Source organism: Salvelinus namaycush, chromosome 6 (assembly GCF_016432855.1).
Source record: "Salvelinus namaycush isolate Seneca chromosome 6, SaNama_1.0, whole genome shotgun sequence".
In the NCBI taxonomy this organism is placed as follows: Eukaryota; Metazoa; Chordata; class Actinopteri; order Salmoniformes; family Salmonidae; genus Salvelinus; species Salvelinus namaycush.
The window spans coordinates 25,848,059-25,869,262 of NC_052312.1; the positions used below are offsets into that span (position 1 = coordinate 25,848,059).

The 21,204-nt window shown below is 40.2% G+C and overlaps 1 protein-coding gene across 1 annotated transcript in view; it reads right to left on the reverse strand.

The window, feature by feature from the left end:
- The window catches only part of si:dkey-183c6.8 (protein O-GlcNAcase), a 48,383-nt gene that overhangs the window by 19,783 nt on the left and 7,396 nt on the right, over positions 1-21,204 (reverse strand). The window contains exons 2-6 of the mRNA XM_038995310.1: positions 19,561-19,612; positions 17,323-17,420; positions 16,963-17,093; positions 16,700-16,871; positions 12,082-12,180 (exon numbers count right to left, since the gene is read on the reverse strand). Of these exons, the coding sequence (XP_038851238.1) occupies positions 12,082-12,180; positions 16,700-16,871; positions 16,963-17,093; positions 17,323-17,420; positions 19,561-19,612 (552 nt within the window). The remainder of the gene's footprint in view (positions 1-12,081; positions 12,181-16,699; positions 16,872-16,962; positions 17,094-17,322; positions 17,421-19,560; positions 19,613-21,204) is intronic.

Consider the following 21,204-nt stretch of genomic DNA (forward strand, 5'->3'; position numbering starts at 1 on the left):
TGAGATGTTGCTTCAATATATCCACATAATTTTCCTCCCTCATGATGCCATCTATTTTGGGAAGTGCACCAGTCCCTCCTGCAGCATAGCACCCCCACAACATGATGCTGCCACCCCCGTGCTTCACGGTTGGGATGGTGTTCCTCGGCTTGCAAGCCTCCCCTTTATCCTCTAAACATAACGACGGGCATTATGGCCAAACAGTTCTATTTTTGTTTCATCAGACCGGAGGACATTTCTCCAAAAAGTACAATTTTTGTCCTCATGTGCAGTTGCAAACCGTAGTCTGGCTTTTTTATGGCAGTTTTGGAGCAGTGGCTTCTTCCTTGCTGAGCGGCCTTTCAGGTTATGTTGATAACGGACTTGTTTTACTGTGGACATAGATACTTTGTACCTGTTTCCTCCAGCATCTTCACAAAGTCCTTTGCTGTTGTTCTGGGATTGATTTACTTTTTGAACCAAAGTACGTTCATCTCTAGGAGACAGAACGCGTCTCCTTCCTGAGCAGTATGACGGCTGCGTGGTCCCATGGTGTTTATACTTGCGTACTATTGTTTGTAAAGATGAACGTGGTACCTTCAGGCGTTTGGAAATAGCTCCCAATGATGAACCAGACTTGTGGAGGTCTACAATTTTTTTCTGAGGTCTTGGCTGATTTCTTTTGATTTTCCCATGATGTCAAGCAAAAAGGCACTGAGTTTGAAGGTAGGCCTTGACATACATCAACAGGTACACCTCCAATTGACTCAAATGATGTGAATTAGCCTATCAGAAGCTTCTAAAGCCATGACATCATGTTCTGGAATTTTACAAGCTGTTTAAAGGCACAGTCAGCTTAGTGCATGTAAACTTCTGACCCACTGGAATTGTGATACAGTGAATTATAAGTGAAATAATCTGTCTGTAAACAATTGTTGGAAAAATTACTTGTGTCATGCACAAAGTAGATGTCCTAACCGACTTGCCAAAACTATAGTTTGTTAACAAGAAATTTGTGGAGTGGTTGAAAAACAAGTTAATGACTCCAATTTAAGTGTATGTAAACTTCCGACTTCAACTGTTTGTGATGAGTCAAAAAAGTTTTTAAAAAGGGTTAATGCAGACAGTTAAATAGTTAACCAAATAGCTACCGACCAACTATTTAGCAGGCTTATGACTTGGGGGTAGAAGCTTTTCAGGGTCCTGATGTTTCCAGACTTTGTGCATCAGTACCACTTGCTGTGTGGTAGCAAAGAGAACAGTCTATGACTTGGGTGGCTGGAGTCTGACAATTTTTATGGCCTTCCTCTGACACAGCCTTTGTATAGAGGTCCTGAAGGGCAGGGAGCTCGGCCCAGTACGCACTACCCTCTGTAGCGCCTTGAAGTCGGACGTCAAGCGGTTGCCATACCAAGCGGTGAAGCATCCAGTCAAGATGCTTTCAATTGTGCAGTTGTAGAACTTTGAGGATATGAGTGCCCATGACAAATATTTTTAGCCTCATTAGGGGGAAGAGGAATTGTCATGCCCTCTTCACAACTGTGTTGGTGTGTATGGAACATGATAGATCCTTAGTTATGTGGACACCGAAGATCTTGAAGCTCTCGACCCGCTCAACTTCAGCTCCGTCAATGTAGATTGGGGTGTGCTCGGGCCTCCGTTACCTGTAGTCCATGATCAGCTCCTTTGTCTTGCTGACGTTGAGGGTGAGGTTGTTTTTTTGGCACCACACTGCCAGGCCTCCTCCCTATAGGCTGTCCATCGTAGTCGGTGATCAGGCCTAGCATCGTCATGTATTCGGCAAACTTAATGATGGTGTTGGAGTCATGCTCGGCCACGCAGTGATGGGTGAACAGGAAGTACAGGAGTGGACTAAGTATCGAGGGTCAGCGTGGTGAATGTGTTGTTACCTACACTCACAACATGGGGGCGTTGCAATAGGAATTACAGGATCCTGTTGCCGAGGGAGGTGTTCAGTCCCAGGGTCCTTAGCTTAGTGATGAGCTGGGAGGGCACTATGGTGTTGAAAGCTGAGCTGTAGTCAATGAACAGCATTCTCACATAGGTGTTCCTTTTGTCCAAGGAAAGGACAGTGTGGAATGCAATAGAGATTGTGTTATCTGTGGTTCTGTAGGGGCAGTATGCGAATTGGAGTGGGTCTAGGGTATCCGGGAGGTTACTGCTGATGTGAGCCATGACCAGCCTTTCAAAGCCCTTCATGGCTACCGATGTGAGTGCTACGGGGCTGTAATCATTTAGGCAGGTTACCTTCGCTTCCTTAGGCACAGGGACTATGGTGGTCTGCTTGAAACATGTCGGTATTACAGACTCGGTCAGGGAGAGGTTGAAAATGACAGTGAAGACACTTGCCAGTTGGTCCGCGCATGCTTTGAGTACACGTCTTGGTAATCCGTCTGGCTTTGTGAATGTTGACCTGTTTAAAGGTCTTGCTCACATCGGCTACAGAAAGCGTTATCACACAGTCGTCCAGAACAGCTGGTGCTCTCGTGCATGCTTCAGTGGTGCTTGCCTCGAAGCGAGCATAAAAAGGCATTTAGCTCGTCTGGTAGGCTTGCGTCCCTGGGCAGCTTGTGGCTGGGTTTCCCTTTGTAATCCGTAATAGCCCTGCTACATCCGACGAGCGTCAGAGCCGGTGTAGTAGGATTCAATTTTAATCCTGTATTGACGCTTTGTTTGTTTGATGGTTCGTCTGAGGGCACAGCAATATTTCTTATAAGCGTCTGGATTAGTGTCCCGCTCCTTGAAAGAGGCAGCTCCTGCCTTTAGCTCGATGCGGATGTTGCCTGTAATCCATGGTTTCTGGTTGGGATATGTATGTACGGTCATTGTGGGGATGATGACGTCGATGCACTTATTGATGAAGCCGGTGACTGAGATGGTATACTCCTCAATGCCATTGGATGAATCCCAGAACATATTCCAGTCTGTGCTAGCAAAACAGTCCTGTAGCATAGCATCCGCGTCATCTGACCACTTCCGTATTGAGCAAGTCACTGGTACCTCCTGCTTTAGTTTTTGCTTGTAAGCAGGAATCAGGAGGATAGCATTTCGGTCAGATTTGCCATGGAGGGCGGGGGAGAGCTTTGTATGCATCTCTGTGTGTGGAGTAAGGGTGGTCTCAAGTTTGTTTTTCTCCTCTGGTTGCACATGTGACATGCTGGTAGAAATGAGGCAAAACGGATTTAAGTTTGCCTACATTAAAGTCCCCGGCCACTAGGAGTGACGCTTCTGGATGAGCATTTTCTTGTTTGCTTATGGCCTTATAGAGTTGGTCGAGTGGGGTCTTAGTGCTAGTATCGGTTTGTGGTGGTAAATAGGTGGCTACAAATAATATAGATGGACTCGGACTCATGGACTCGTTAAAGAAAAAAGCTTCTTCCAGTTCAAGGTGAGTAGTCGCTGTTCTGATGTCCAGAAGTTATTTTCGGTCATAAGAGACAGTAGCAGCAACATGATGTACAAAATAAGTAAAAAAATAAGTTACAAACAACGCAAAAAAACCCGAACAAAATAGCACAGTTGGTTAGGAGCATGTAAAACGTCATCCTTCCTCGCCGGTGTGATTTTGCTGCTAGCTTACAGCTGAAGCCATCATCAACTCACTACCCTGGGCTACAATTCACTACCCAGTAATGACGTCATTCCTCGTTAAAGAGACAGCGCACACGTTTATAAAATAAGCTACTTCTATGCAGCCAAAACAAGCTCAATAATGCAATGCATGCACACACTCATGTGTGCAGTCATGTGAATAGTCCGAGGCTACATCTTGATTTACCCACTTTATCAGTAGAGATTTATCATTACATTTTAGTCATGTAGCAAACACTTATGTAGAGCGACTTCCAGTTAGTGCATTCATCTGAAGACAGCTAGGTGAGACAACCACCTACCACAGTCATAGTAAGTAAATTGTTCCTCAATAAGGTAGCTATCAGCAAAGTCAGAGCTAGCAAGAAGGAAAAGACGTATGACGTAAAGGTAACGTAAGGGTAATGGCGGACTGAAGGGATTTATGTAGAGCACCTCAAGATAAAACATAATATTCGAAATATCTGCTAAATTAGACTAAAATATTAGCACTACTTAATCTGGTGAGTGATAACCTTCAATCTGGACAATAACACAAAACAAATCCTAAAACTAGAGACATTTATCGACAAATATTACGAAAACAGGCAACAACCAAACATGACGGAGAGTAAGACAGGGGAACCGATTACAAAACGAAAACGTGACTCTTCTACAGACACTGATGATTTAATATTCTCACCACCCGGAATGGTAAAGGTCGAAACCGATCTGTTAAAATCAATAAATGACAAACTGGGTATACTTGAATTAGTTAGTAAGGATATAAAAGAGTTGAAGGCAAGCCTAGAGATGAGTGATGAAAAAGCTGCGACATTGGAGAAGCAAACACACGCGCTAAAAGGGACAGTCAATAAGATTGAAACCGAAATGAATGGAATTAAAAAGGAGAACACCGTTCTGAAGGAAACCTTACTAGACATACAAACTAGATCCATGAGAGAGAATTTGGTACTTACAGGTATCCAAGAAAAAGAAGGAGAAGTTCCTGAATCTATAGTTAGAGAGTTCCTCCTTACAGCGCTTCAGATTCCACGCGAAGTTATCGACAAAATCCAACTTGAACGCGTTCACCGCTTCGGACAGAGAGGGCAGAGGTACGAACGCCCAATCGTTGCCAAATTTGCTTCATTTAAAGATAAAATAATGGTTAAAAGCCTGGGTAAAAGACTTGCTGGGACCAAAATTGGCATGAATGATCAGTTTCCGAAGGAAATTGCAGAACGGCGCAAAGTTCTGTATCCAATTTTCAAAGAAAATAGATTAAAAGCGAAACGAGTAGCTCTCGTCGTTGATAAACTATATATTGATAACCAGTTGTTCAGAGACACAAAGACTACTCCATGGTTATTTTAAAAATTACAAAGTTCTCATAGACGAGGGAAATAAACACAATTCAAGCCCGGTTACTGATTGTAACAATACAATAAAAAATATAGCTTTTCTATAAATCTTCACATATAACTAATTGAACACACAAGCACTAATTCAACATAGTGAAGATAAAAACTAAGTAAACAGAAGGCACAGTATGTGTGGATGGTATGGTTTGTGTTTATTTTTTATTTTATTTGTTATGTTTGGAAAGTTGAGTGAGTGAGTAATGAAATGGTTGCATATCCCAGAGCCAATGTATTGCTGTGAGCCGGGTATGAGAGGGCTTTCAATGTTGTTCAGATGATGGATATACTTTTATAATGAATTATACGTCTTATTTATTTATTGTCCTATCATGGAGAACTACATTTTTTATTTATTTTTTTATAAATTATATCTAATTATTTATTATCCTATTTTAATGGTACGGTCCATGGCACTATACCCTAGACACCCACCTGAATGACCCAGATACTAAGGAGAAGTCCCTAACTGTTTTATGTGCCCGCTGTAAGCGGTCTGTATGCAGCTAAAATGAGGTCAGAGACCAAGAGCAGCACTGCCCCCTCAAGATTCTGAGCCTGCTTGGCAGGGTTGGTCCTGCAAAGCCAAAGCCCCAATAAGGGAGAGCATAATATACAAGGAAATTCTCAAAGCTGCTAATGAGAACCTTGACGACCTTGTACCTAGCCGGTGGGGATTCCGGTGGGGTGCCCCCACCCAGGCAGTGGCAGTGCTGGCAACACTAGCTGCAGTAACCCATGGGGAGGGGGTCACACTCGGACATTCAGAGAGGGGGTATATTATTGTGGCCCTGGCGGCACAAAATCAAAGTCGGACTGCATGGAGATGCGTGGGGACATGGTCATGACGGGTGGCCGTATTGTGGGTGTTTCAGGAATAAGGTGTACATTTGACCTCCATTATCTAGGATATGACAATGGTAAATAAATCTCTCAATTTTTGCTAATTTTTTGTGCGGTCTTGCAGGCCTTCTCATGCAGCTGCAACTGCAAGTGCATTTGTAAATCATGACCCATCTTGAGTTGGGCTCTGGGATGGTGCAATTGTTGAGAAAGTGAGCTTATGGTTGTGTGGGGGTAAGGGCTGAGTGTGTGTGGGTGTATGTGTGTATCCCACAACTGTTGCGAAGGAAGAAGTAAAAGATGTTAGGGACAATAGAGGATGATCCACAGATATATATAATACAAATCGAGGTGAGGGCAATGGAAATGCATATGGTAATTGATCTTCTTCAATTCGGTAAATGGCACTGTATGCTCTTTTCAAAGAATGGATCCCAGTCGGTTCAGGGCTATGGGATACAGGGGGTCGAGGGTGGTCTACCGGGCATTGGGATGACAAGCCATCTCGAGATGAGGCCTTTTAGCGGGTGGAATAGTAGGGACCAATTGGAGGTTTACTTAGTAGAAATGCAAATATCATGGTACAACTATATAGACACTCAATCATTATGTTACTTTTTAATAGTACGTTTACAAAAATATATTCTGATTAAAAGAATGAAAGGTGTGTCTCATTATGGTAAGTGGTGAAATAAGTATAGCCAGTTACAATTGTAATGGCTTAGCAGATAATAAGAAAAGACGATCAGTATTTACCTGGCTAAAAGAGAAGGATTATAATATCTATTGTTTACAGGAAACCCATTCAACAGTTTTAGATGAAGTTTTGTGGAAAAAGAACTGGGGGGGAAAAATATATTTCTCCCATGGGCAAAGAAATTCAAAAGGGGTGATGGTTTTAATTAACAATAATTTTGATCCAAATGTGCAAATTGTCCAAACAGATCCTCAAGGTAGATGGATTATTTTAAATATGTTATTGGACAATAAACAAATATGGCTTGTTAACCTATACGGTCCGAATAATGATGATCCAAGCTTCTTTGAAAATATATATAAGAATTTATCAACTCTACAAGCAACACTAGACTCTATTATTATAGTGGGAGATTTTAATACGGTCTTAAATACCTCTATAGACCGGAAAGGAAATCACACTACAAACTATCACCCTCAGGCACTTAAGGAAATCATGAATGTCATGGATATATTGGAATTAGTGGATATATGGAGACTTAAATACCCTGATTTAGTGAGATATACATGGCGGAGGCTGAATCAAGCTAGTCGTCTTGACTACTTTCTTATACCATTCTCTCTGGCACCAAAAGTTAAAAAAGTGTTGATAGGGGACAGAATGCGGTCGGATCATCACATAATTGGCATATATATTTCTCTTACAGAATTTCCACGTGGGCGAGGATATTGGAAATTTAATCAAAGTCTACTAGATGATAAATTGTTTAGAACTAGGACAGAAGATTTTATAACTGACTTTTTCAGACATAACATAGGTACAGCAGATCCCCTTATTGTATGGGACACTTTTAAGTGTGCCTTGAGGCCATGCAATTCAGTACTCATCTATAAAACAAAAGCAATTTAGATCAAAAGAGTCCATATTAACAAAGGAAATTGAAGGACTAACAGTACAGTTAGATAGCAATAAAAACAGTACCATAGAGGCACAGAATAAGTTAGAGGAAAAACAAAAAGAAATGGAGGAACTTATTCAAGAAAGATCCAGTGTAATACATTATAAAAATAAAGCGAACTGGATGGAATATGGGGAAAAATGCACCAAATTCTTTTTCAATCTTCAATATAGAAATGCTACCAAAAAAAATGTATTAAAACTTGTTACAAATGATGGAGTCACGCATGATTCACCAAATGATATTTTGAAAGAGGAAGTAAAGTACTTTAAGAATATGTTTTCGTTTCAGGCTCCTCCATCTCCACTAACTGAAACTAATTGTATGGATTTTTTTCCTATTAATAATGTAAAATTAACATCTGTACAGAAAGACTCATGTGAAGGCCAAATTACAGAGGAGGAACTGCTTGATGCAATTGGGGCCTTTAAGGATGGGAAACTCCAGGGCTGGATGGCATACCAGTGGAAGTATACAAAACTTTTTTTGATATACTCAAAGGACCATTATTAGCTTGTTTTAACCACTCCTATATAAATGGTAGATTATCAGACACGCAACAAGAAGGTCTGATATCGTTATTACTGAAACAGGACCCAAGTGGTATATATAAAGATCCAGTCCAATTAAAAAATTGGAGACCTCTTACACTTCAGTGTTGTGATGCAAAAATCCTAGCAAAATGCTTGGCGCATAGAATAAAAAAAGTTTTGTCAGATATTATTCATCCTAATCAGACAGGTTTTTTACATGGACGATACATTGGAGATAATATAAGGCAAGTACTGGAAACAATAGAACACTATGAAATATCGGGGACACCAGGTCTGGTTTTCATAGCTGATTTTGAAAAGGCTTTTGATAAAGTACGACTGGAGTTTATATATAAATGCCTAGAATATTTCAATTTTGGGGAATCTCTTATAAAATGGGTTAAAATTATGTATAGTAACCCTAGGTGTAAAATAGTAAATAATGGCTACATCTCAGAAAGTTTTAAACTATCTAGAGGAGTAAAACAAGGTTGTCCACTATCGGCATATCTATTTATTATTGCCATCGAAATGTTAGCTGTTAAAATTAGATCAAACATTAATATTAATGGATTAGAAATCCGTGGCTTAAAAACTAAGGTGTCATTGTACGCTGATGATTCATGTTTTCTTTTAAAACCACAACTAGAGTCTCTCCACGGCCTCATAGAGGATCTAGATACCTTTGCTATCCTCTCTGGATTAAAACCAAATTATGATAAATGTACCATATTACGTATTGGATCACTAAAAAATACACATTTTATATTGCCATGTAGTTTACCAATTAAATGGTCTGACGGAGATGTGGATATACTCGGTATAAAAATCCCAAAAGAAAGAAATGATCTCACTCCAATAAATTTTTATAGAAAGTTAGCAAAAATAGATAAGATCTTGCTACCATGGAAAGGAAAATACTTGTCTATTTGTGGAAAAATCACCCTGATTAACTCTTTAGTCATATCACAGTTTACCTATTTGCTTATGGTTTTGCCTACACCTAGTGACCTGCTTTTTAAATTATATGAACAAAAAATATTCCATTTTATTTGGAACGGCAAGCCAGATAAAATTAAAAGGGCCTATTTATATAACGAATATGAATTCGGAGGGCAGAAATTATTAAATATTAAAGCATTAGACCTCTCACTAAAGGCATCAGTCATACAAAAGTTATACTTAAATCCAAACTGGTTCTCTAGTAAATTGGTACGAATGTCTCATCCTATGTTCAAGAAGGGCCTTTTTCCCTTTATTCAGATTACACCTGCTCACTTTCGGTTGTTTGAAAAGGAAATAATCTCCAAAATATCCTTATTTTTTAAACAAGCCTTAGAAAGTTGGTTGCAATTTCAGTTTAATCCACCTGAAAGGACGGAACAAATAGTACAACAAATATTGTGGTTAAATTCAAATATAGTAATTGATAAAAAAACTGTATTTATCGAAGAAATGTTTAAAAAAGGTATAATTTTTGTGAATGATATCATAAATAGGACTGGTGGAGTTATGTCACACATGCAGCTCACACAGACATATGGAAATGTCTGCTCTACCCAAAATTACAACCAATTAATTGCAGCATTACCACAAAAATGGAAGAGGCAAGTAGAAGGGGAAAAAAGTAAGGAACTTGTATGTCGGCCCTGTATTAAAGAACATAAATGGTTAAAGAAAAGTGTGATAAATAAAAACATATACCAATTTCATTTAAGGACCAAAAAACTGACAGCTGTGCCATATAAATTGCAAAATAGTTGGGAAGAGATGTTCGATGTACCCATTCCATGGCACATGGTTTATGAATTGATACGCAAAACAACGCCGGATTCAAAACTTCGAATTTTTCAATTTAAATTATTGTACAAAATTCTTGCAACTAATAGAATGTTATATATATGGGGTATACAATCTTCCCAGCTCTGTAGATTCTGCTGTGAGGAGGCAGAGTCATTAGACCATTTATTTTGGTATTGTCCATATGTAGCTCGTTTTTGGTCACAGGTCCAGGAATGGCTGAAGAATTGCAACATTTGCCTAGAACTAACGCTACAGATAGCAATACTGGGGGATTTGAAAAGCCATAGTCAATCAATCAATAATATAATAATTATTTTAGCAAAAATGTTTATTTTTAATTTACAATCTGTAGAAGCTATGAGAATAGGAAGGTTCAAATCTTTTGTGAAGCATCACAGCACAGTTGAAAAATATATGGCAAATAAAAATCCGAAATGGATGATGTTGGAAGATAGATGGGAAGGGTTGAGTAGAACTGAAGGGTGGGACTAATAACAAGATAAACAATGTAGGGCATACGGGATCTGTGAAATGTGTATAGGTGCGGAGCTTTTGTGAAATAGCACAGTTACAAGTGGAAATAAAATTGGATGGACAACAGAAATAGAGGAAGGACTAAGAACAAACAAGAGAGAACTATTATAAAGTAGTCTGTGTCTGTAAAATAGGTATAAGATGTATAAATTGAAGGTAAAAGCAGAAGTGTTTATTAGTTTACTCCAATTGGGGGAGCGGTGGTAGGGTTGCGGGGAATAATAATAAAGGTATATTCTTTAAAAAAGTATGTATGTCTATATAGGTATGTGTATGTATATATGTATATATGTATGCATGCGTGTATGGATATATATATTTACCCCAAAAAATATGGGGGATTGGAAATGATGCAGACAATTACATTGGAAGCAACATTCTTTCCGCAATATTAAGCTGATCCACCCCAAAAAAAAAAAAAAAAGGAAAAAAAAAAAAAAAAAAGAAGGAAAAGATTCAAGTGCGAGTGTTAGTTCACGAAAGGCTTTTATTTAAAAAAAATCATAAATGATTACCATTATGTTGTTATATAGTTAGAGTTGTACAAATCAGACTTTTTTTTTACCATTGTATAATTGATTCATTAATGCATACATGGCTGTCTCTGAAAAATGTTGACGTAAAAAATGTCAAATGTAATGATAATGAACTCATTAGCTGCCCAACGATTGAACAGAGCCGTAGCTGAGTTTCTGTTAGGATCAAGTGCCATTCTGTGACTTTGGTTAATGTGCCTTCTTGCAGTGGTACCGTTTCGGTATCATTTTGGTATCGAGTATCGTTATGGTAACAAGAATCACGATACTAATCCTGGTATCGGTATCCAAGTCTAAATTCTGGTATCGTGACAAGACTACATCTAAGTTCCTCTCGGCATTCAGTATCCTTGGTATGTCTGATCCTTTAGATCATTCCTCCATAAAGATTATTTCCTGCCCACGACTGGAGTTTGCTAAATGGCATTGGCACTTGGATTTTAACCGGTGCTATGGTCAGATCACATGAATATAGAGCTCTTTGGCCACGCACACCAGTGGTGGGTTTAGCGTTGAAATAAGGATGCATAAGTAAAGAGGAAGCCCATTTTTACTGTAAAATATGGTGGAGGATCTTTTATGTTATGCAGCCTTTTTGCTTCCACTGATCCTGTGGCTTTTTGTAAAATGTGTAGAGCACGTTGTGAGGGATCTTAGACTATTCCTCCATACAGATTCTTTCCAGATCCTTGATATCCTTTGTCTGCTCTTATGCAATTCAAAACACAGGGTTTCAATGGGGTTCATGTCTGGAGACTGAGTGGTCAATTAACAATTTCTTTGCGGATTTTGATTAATGCTTGGGGTTATTGTCTTGCTGGAAGATACAACTGCAGCCAAGTGCCAGCCACATGCCAGAGGAAACCAGGTTTTTGGGCTAAAATGTCCTGCTACTTGGTAAAGTTAATGACACCGTTGACCTTAACAAGCGCCCCAGGACCAGTGGAAGCAAAATAGCCCCATAACATCAAAGATCCACCACCATATTTTACCATAGGTATGAGGTACTTTTCTGCATATGCTTCTGTTTTTCAACACCAAACCCACCACTGGTGTGCATGGCCAAAGCCCTTTTTCATGTCATCTGACCATAGAGGGAGGGATAGCGAGAGAGGGAAGGTATTGTAATTTACAGAATATAATATTTTTTTTTAAATCTAAAGAATAGAAAGCCTGTCTGTCTCACCGGTCCATATGATAGAGATGTTAGGCAGCAGGTCCTCTCCAACAGTCATCAAATATGGAGACTTAGATACACTGGGAGAACATAGAGATCCACAGTACTCTAGAGAGAGGAGTGGAGAGAGAAAGGGAGGAGGGAGGGTGAGCGAGGGAAAGAGGAGAGTAACATAATATCAGTATGCAATTACTTAATTAGAAGAGAAGCAGTGGAGACTCCTCAGAGGATGTCAGCAAATAATTGATTAAAACACTATGTTTTGCAATGAAAGTCTACAGTAGCCTCAACAGCACTCTGTAGGGTAGCACCATGGTGTATCCTCCTCTGGGTACATTGACTTCAATACAAAACCTAGGAGGCTCATGGTTCTCACCCACTTCCATAGACTTCCATAGTAATTATGATAACTTCCCGAGGACATCCTCCAACCTATCAGAGCTCTTGCAACATGAACTGAGATGTTGTCCATCCAATCAAAGGTTCAGAGAATGAATCTAGTACTGAAAGAATAATTTCTTTCAAAATGAAGGAAAAGCAAGAGATTGTCATTTTTTTCACATTCAGTTTCACTTACTTAGCTAGCAAATGCAGCAAGCTAGTTTAGCCTACTCAAACACCCTGATCAAACAGAGGGATACTATGTTAGCTAGCTGGCTATGACTATCCAACACAACACTGGAACCCTTCCAAGTCAAGGTAACCTTTTGGTTTTAATAACTTATTGCCACAGGGCCCGCCGGTGTAAGTGCTAAACTGCTTACTGACTGTACACTAACGTTACTGCATGATTATAGCGGTTTTACTAACGTGTTAGTTCTATTAGCTATGTTGACTATGATGTTACTTCAGCTAATGTGGTGACAATGATGTAGGCTGTGTGTAGCGGTTATGATACGGTTTGGCTTGGAAAGGTTTTTTCGCCTGGTCACATACAGCTAATGAGTTGTGCATTGAAGTCTAAAAGTGAAGGGAAAAGGTAAGAGGAGAAAAGTGCATAGATGCGAGAAGGAATACAAAGAGATTTGGAGTTAGATAAACTTGGATTCTTAGGCAGGGACATATTTAGGATGCTACCCTCCACAACATGGCCTTCGCTCCAGATCAAAACACCAAACCTACAACCTAATTTTGGCCAAAATTACCCAGAGGGATTACTGCTACCAAGGTTTCCTTTATCCAAGCTTGTTCTAGCAAACAAACAGCAGAGACCCGAGGACACCATCCAACCTGGAACTGAGTGAGTAATGTTTGGTCTGATGCTATTTTGAAAGCCAAGAAAAATTAAAAATAAATGAAAAATAAAAGTACATTACAATTATATATTTTACTTTATGGGGATGGGATGCTGAGTTAAGGCTGCCAGGCTTGCTAGGACAGACCAGATACAACTTCAATTAGCACTGAGGTTTGAAGTGAGAGGTGTTAAGGCCTTTGGGCCCAACAAGTGGCAGGAGTCTTTGAAGCCCCCTCCCGCTGTTCAAAGACCATCCACTGGCATTTTCTATAAGAAATCTGCCTCCAGAAATGACTTTCAGCCTCCCATCCTATTCTAACCACCTCTCGCTGGCTTTGTATTCATGTTACCTGATGAAATTGCTGTACAATATGATCTTGTTGCCATCTAGTGCACATTCAGATGTCATAAATCAGCAATGCAGAGCTCTCCCTGTCCTATGCCATGCCTTGATTGTATTACTGTTGATAATATCTGGAAATGTGCAAGTACATCATCTACTGTTGCTAGCCCCAATTCTGACTTGTGCTCTGATATCTGCTTCACTGATTTCTTCTCTCGTAAAATACTGGGTTTTCTGCACGTTAACACTAGAAGCGTATTACCTAAAATGGATCATTTGAAAAGTGTGGGGTCACAGCTCCAATTCAGATGTGTTGGTCATTACTGAGACGTGGTTAAGAAAGAGTGTTTGGAATACTGATGTTAACCTTTCTGCTGATAACATTTTTGTTCAGCAAGACAGATCTTCCAAAGGTGGGGGATTGGCAATCTTTACCAAGGATCACCTTCAGTGCTCAGTTGTCTCCACCAAGTCTGTCACAAACAATTTTATTTGCTGGTTTTAAGCATTAAACTTTCAAATAGCTCTTTGTTGACTGTTGCTGGGTGCTATTGTCCTCCATCAGCACCGGCTTGTACCCTACCTGCCCTAAGCTCTCTCCTGGCCCCTTACACTAAGTCTGAACTTGTCCTGCTAGGTGACCTAAACTGGGACATGCTTAAACCACCTGACCAAGTCCTAAAGCAATGGGACTCCCTAAATCTTTCTCAGAGTATTACCAATCCCACAAGGTATGACTCAAAACTTCCAGAAAAGGCTACTCTCCTCGATGTTATCCTCACAAATAATCCTGATAAGTATTAGTCTGTTTTTTTCTGTAATGACCTTAGTGATCACTGTTTTACAGCCTGTGTTCATAATGGCTGCTCAGTGAAATGCCCTGTCCTGATATGTCATAGACTCTTGCTAAAAAACTTTAATGAGCAAGTCTTCCTTCATGAACTGGCCTCTAAAATGGTAGCGAATCAGCATGATCCCCTCTGTCGTAGACGCTTGGACCTTCTTTTTTTATATTTTCAGTGGTATTGTTAACAAACACACTGTGTTGTTGTATGTGTCGAACTGCTTTGCTTTATCTTGGCCAGGTCGCAGTTGCAAATGAGAACTTGTTCTCAACTAGCCTACCTGGTTAAATAAAGGTCAAATATATATATTTTTTTTTAATCTCTGTATACCCGTCGCAAGACGCACCGGTTGATGCTTATTTATAAAACCCTCTTAGGCCTCACTCCCCCCTATCTGAGATATCTACTACAGCCCTTATCATCCGCATACAACACCAGTTCTGCCAGTCACGTTCTGCTAAAGGTCCCTAAAGCACACACATCCCTGGGTCGCTCCTCTTCTCAGTTCGCTGCAGCTAGCGACTGGAACGAGCTGCAACAAACACTCAAAATTGAGAGTTTTATCTCAATCTCTTCATTCAAAGACTCAAATCATGGACACTCTTACTGACAGTTGTGGCTGATGTATTGTTGTCTCTACCTTCTTGCCCTTTGTGCTGTTGTCTGTGCCCAATAATGTTTGTACCTTGTTTTGTGCTGCTACCATGTTGTCATGTGTTGCTGCCTTGCTATGTTGTGGTCTTAGGTCTCTATGTAGTGTTGTTTCTTGTCGTGATGTGTGTTTTGTCATAAACAAACACACACACACGTTCAAAAGTTTGGTGTCACTTAGAAATGCCCTTGTTTTTGAAAGAAAAGCAAAAAAAATTGTCCATTAATGTAACATCAAATTGGTCAGAAATACAGCGTAGACATTGTTAATGTTGTAAATTACTATTGTAGCTGGAAATGTCCGATTTTTTTATGGAATATCTACATAGTCGTACAGAGGCCCATTATCAGCAACCATCACTCCTGTGTTCCAATGGCACGTTGTGTTGGCTAATCCAAGTTTATAATTTTTAAAGGCTAATTGATCATTAGAAAACCATTTTGCAATTATGTTAGCACAGCTGAAAACAGTTGTGCTTTTAAAGAAGCAATAAATCTGGCCTTCATTAGACTAGTTGAGAATCTGGAGCATCAGCATTCGATTACAGGTTCAAAATGGGCAGAAACAAAGTACTTTCTTCTGAAACTCGTCAGTCTATTCTTGTTCTGAGAAATGACAGCTATTCCATGTGAGAAATTGCCAAGAAACTGAACATCTTGTACAACGCTGTGTACTACTCCCTTCACAGAACTGCGCAAACTGGCTCTAACCAGAATAGAAAGAGGAGTGGGAGGCCCCGGTGCACAACTGAGCAAGAGGACAAGTACATTAGAGTGTCTAGTTTGAGAAACAGATGCCTCACAAGTCCTCAACTGGCAGCTTCATTAAATAGTACCCGCAAAACACCAGTCTCAACGTCAACAGTAAAGAGGCGACTCTGAGATGCGGGCCAGTTTCTTGGCAATTTCTTGCATGGAATAGCCTTCATTTCTCAGAACAAGAATAGACTGACGAGTTTCATAAGAAAGTTATTTGTTTCTGCCCATTTTGAGCCTGTAATGGAACCCACAAATGCTAATACTCCAGATACTCAACTAGTCTAAAGGCCAGTTCTATTGCTTCTTTAAATCAGGACAACAGTTTTCAGCTGTGCTAACATAATTGCAAAAGGGTTTTCTAATGATCAATTAGCCTTTTAAAATTATAAACTTGGATTAGCTAACACAACGTGCCATTGGAACACAGGAGTGATGGTTGCTGATAAATGGGCCTCTGTACGCCTATGTAGATATTCAATAAAAATGAAAAAATTTAAAAAAATCAGCCGTGTCCAGCTACAATAGTCATTTACAACATGAACAATGTCTACACTGTATTTCTGATCAATTTGATGTTATTTTAATGGACAATTTTATTTATTTTTTCTTTCAAAAACAAGGACATTTCTAAGTGACCCCACACTTTTGAACGGTAGGCTGTCATTTACAATTTACCAAAAGGCCTCCTGCGGGAATCCCCGCAGTTCCTTTGGAACTTTTGTTTGTTTGTTTGTTTGTTTATGTGAGAAAGTGAAAGTGAGAGAGGATACTACACACATCTCAACTACACACCTGTTGGACAAAACAGGAAGACGGGCGGCTCTCCCAGGAATCGGTAGATCTCATTGGCAACTGAAACCTGGGCGTGAGCGAATGAGGAGAAGGCTTGACTGTCAGCCTGACACAGGGAGTGGTCGATGTCATCAAAAAGGATCGCAAATGCCTGGCAACCCAACTTTGACACCTACAGAGAGGAGAGATAGTAAGGCAGGGGTGTAGGTATGCGTGCGCATGCCTGTGTGCGCATGCAATTGTGTGTAGGTGCGTGTATGTACCTGTCGTAGCTTGCGTTTAAGCAGGGAGAGGTCGCAGGAAGAAGAGAAGACAATGTCTTGACCAGGAGAGAGAGAGTACACAAACCTCAGACCTCTCTTCTCTGACTCTACTATCAAAGTACGCAACTGACCTGCAAGAGAGGAGCGAGGAGGAGTGGAGAGAACAAGGACAGCACCAGGAGAGATACATTTAGTTTAAAGCAAAAGTGAGAGATGGAGGGAAAAGGACAGAGTGAGGAGAGAAGGTGAGATGAGGGTATGGGGAGATGGAGGGGTGGGAAGGTGGACTAAAAGAGAGATGTAAACAAATAAATGAAGGGATGAAGAGATGGATGAGTGAGGGATGGGGAATTCCCTTACCCTCCTCTTCAGGGGAGTAGACCTCTCTCCAGAGTAGTCTGTGTTTCAGATCATCTTTAGGACCGTACAGATAGGTGTTCAACTCCCACCTCTGCATCCTAACAGAGAGAAAGGGAGAGAGTCCTTTACAGTGATAATGATCCAGTATCCGTTTCTGGAAATCTTTTGATATCATGGACGGTCAAGTCCTTGCACCAATAGCTCCGTCTATACATTTGAGAGTTGATACATTTCTCCAGGCCCATCCCTCAGCTTTTTACCAAAATAAAGTCAACCACCGCTTTGTTTTTGTTTCAACTGCGGATCATACTCACTCCCTCCTTATCCCTTTCCATGTCCTCCTATGTCAACTATACAGATTTAGGATCTTACTTTGAGCCAGTTTGCTACAGAAGGAAAATAATCCTGCAGCAACCGAAAATGTTAATTACAGTGGGGCAAAAAAGTATTTAGTCAGCCACCAATTGTGCAAGTTCTCCCACTTAAAAAGATGAGAGAGGCCTGTAATTTTCATCATAGGTACACTTCAACTATGACAGACAAAATGAGAAGGGAAAAAAAATCCAGAAAATCACATTGTAGGATTTTTTATGAATTTATTTGCAAATTATGGTGGAAAATAAGTATTTGGTCAATAACAAAAGTTTATCTCAATACTTTGTTATATACCCTTTGTTGGCAATGACAGAGGTCAAACGTTTTCTGTAAGTCTTCACAAGGTTTTCACACACTGTTGCTGGTATTTTGGCCCATTCCTCCATGCAGATCTCCTCTAGAGCAGTGATGTTTTGGGGCTGTTGCTGGGCAACACGGACTTTCAACTCCCTCCAAAGATTTCCTATGGGGTTGAGATCTGGAAACTGGCTAGGCCACTCCAGGACCTTGAAATACTTCTTACGAAGCCACTCCTTCGTTGCCCGGGCGGTGTGTTTGGGATCATTGTCATGCTGAAAGACCCAGCCACGTTTCATCTTCAATGCCCTTGCTGATGGAAGGAGGTTATCACTCAAAATCTCACGATACGTGGCCCCATTCATTCTTTCCTTTACACGGATCAGTCGTCCTGGTCCCTTTGCAGAAAAACAACCCCAAAGCATGATGTTTCCACCCCCATGCTTCACAGTAGGTATGGTGTTCTTTGGATGCAACTCAGCATTCTTTGTCCTCCAAACACGACGAGTTGAGTTTTTACCAAAAAGTTCTATTTTGGTTTCATCTGACCATATGACATTCTCCCAATCTTCTTCTGGATCATCCAAATGCTCTCTAGCAAACTTCAGACGGGCCTGGACATGTACTGGCTTAAGCAGGGGGACACGTCTGGCACTGCAGGATTTGAGTCCCTGGCGGCGTAGTGTGTTACTGATGGTAGGCTTTGTTACTTTGGTCCCAGCTCTCTGCAGGTCATTCACTAGGTCCCCCCGTGTGGTTCTGAGATTTTTGCTCACCGTTCTTGTGATCATTTTGACCCCACGGGGTGAGATCTTGCGTGGAGCCCCAGATCGAGGGAGATTATCAGTGGTCTTGTATGTCTTCCATTTCCTAATAATTGCTCCCACAGTTGATTTCTTCAAACCAAGCTGCTTACCTATTGCAGATTCAGTCTTCCCAGCCTGGTGCAGGTCTACAATTGTGTTTCTGGTGTCCTTTGACAGCTCTTTGGTCTTGGCCATAGTGGAGTTTGGAGTGTGACTGTTTGAGGTTGTGGACAGGTGTCTTTTATACTGATAACAAGTTCAAACAGGTGCCATTGATACAGGTAATGAGTGGAGGACAGAGGAGCCTCTTAAAGAAGAAGTTACAGGTCTGTGAGAGCCAGAAATCTTGCTTGTTTGTAGGTGACCAAATACTTATTTTCCACCATAATTTGCAAATAAATTCATAAAAAATCCTACAATGTGATTTTCTGGAATTTTTTTTCTCATTTTGTCTGTCATAGTTGAAGTGTACCTATGATGAAAATTACAGGCCTCTCTCATCTTTTTAAGTGGTAGAACTTGCACAATTGGTGGCTGACAAAATACTTTTTTGCCCCACTATGTGGATAAAATTTAAATTGACATTTTTGTATAGGTTGATAAAAGTCTGACATTACAATCTTCAGAAACCTTTTTAAACCTCTAGTACACAGCACGTTTAAAAATGTCATGCATTGCAGGAAAGTTCTCCTGCAATAGGGTGATCAAATTAAGATCCTACATCTGTTTGTTACCTTTCTGTTTGTCACCAAGTACTCACCACTGGAAAAGGACCTTCCTCTGCTCCATAGACCAGGGCCTCCCATAGAACCCTGAGACACAGACAAGCACACGAAAGAGAGAGAAATGAATGCTAGTGTACAATTAAGCAGTTTTGCCATTCAGACCTATATTCATATTAGTACATGCACAGTATTTGTTCACGGACACGCATTGGTGAAGTGGCCATATAGATTCTTACCCTGGTGGAACCACCCTGATCGCTGCATTCACCATTCTATTTCACTTAACGTATCTGGCTGGCCTTTCTCCAATAGATGGGGGTTTGGAATAAGTTAGAAAATGACCGGTCCAATCAGCATCCTCAGAAACAATGGGTTTAGGACAAAATCCCACATGGCCAATCACTGTGCTTTGAATTAGGTTATTCATCCTGTGATTGGTTAAAGGTGATCCGATCGCAGATAAGTTAGTTTTGAATAGTGTCCCTCATTACAGACCGTTTCAATGAGGAGGAATGCCAGACTGGTGAAGTGAAATGGAATGGTGAACACAGCGTTCTGGCCAGTTCCACCACACTAACAAATTCCTGCCTATGAGGCAACCCCTCATCTGCAAATACAGCACAGAGCATGCCATACAATTGTTCATATAGAAATGGGAGCATCACCATTGTCCATAGCAAGCTAGCACATAACATTCTGAGAACCTCCGGTGTCAACTAATACAGTTGCTTTTTCTGGCGAGTGGGAGTAACTTATCGTCGTCACATAAACCACCAAAGGCACACCCATTTCTGTTTCAAAATTGAGAAAGAGGCGGAGTTTGACAGTTTTTCATGCCTAAAGTTGCCCTTAAAGTTATTTGTTAATTTTCTTGGTATCTCATTACTTTAACAGAACGTTTCCTAAAAGTTCAAGTATGGATACATTTCATTTCTATGTTGGTAATGTTCTAAGAACGTTCTCCAACTGGTTTGACATTGGGAATGTTCACAAATAGTTCAGAGAATGTTAAGAAACAACGTTCTTCTCTGGGAATTTCAGTACTTCATGATAAAAGGTTCCTACTGGTACGTCATGGTTCTTATTAAGGTCATGTTCTCAAATTGTTCAGAGAACATTAAGAAACAACATTCTTCGTGGGAATTTCAGTACTTCCACAAGTTCCCATGTGGTTCTTATTTAATGTCACATTTATATTAGATTCTGGGAACGTTCAAAAAAAAAAAGTGTGACTTGATCGATGTTCTCAGAATGTATGGTTCTCTTTAATATTCTGTGAATATTTTTTTTTTTTAATTGTACACATTACATCAACAAGCTCTAAATTACCTTCTAATAACATGAAGAAAACATTCCATGAACATTCTAAGACTGTGACGTATACATTCCGTTCTCAGCGTCAACAAAACTCTCTCTATCCTCTGTCTTGTTCAAATGAAAAACTCACAAGAAGCGGGCGAGCGGAGCAAGCAGAGTGAGGCAGGTGGAAAGGACCAGCCAGGCATAGCAGTAACTTTTTGCTAGCAGGATAGTCCATATCTCCAATCATTTTTGCTGATAGCGATGTTGTGTTTCAATAAGTGGATGAATTGGTTCATTTTAGCATGTATGTAAAGCCTCAACCCATAGCTACCTCTTCCAATTCAAATGAGCTAGAAATAAAAATAAATATGACAACA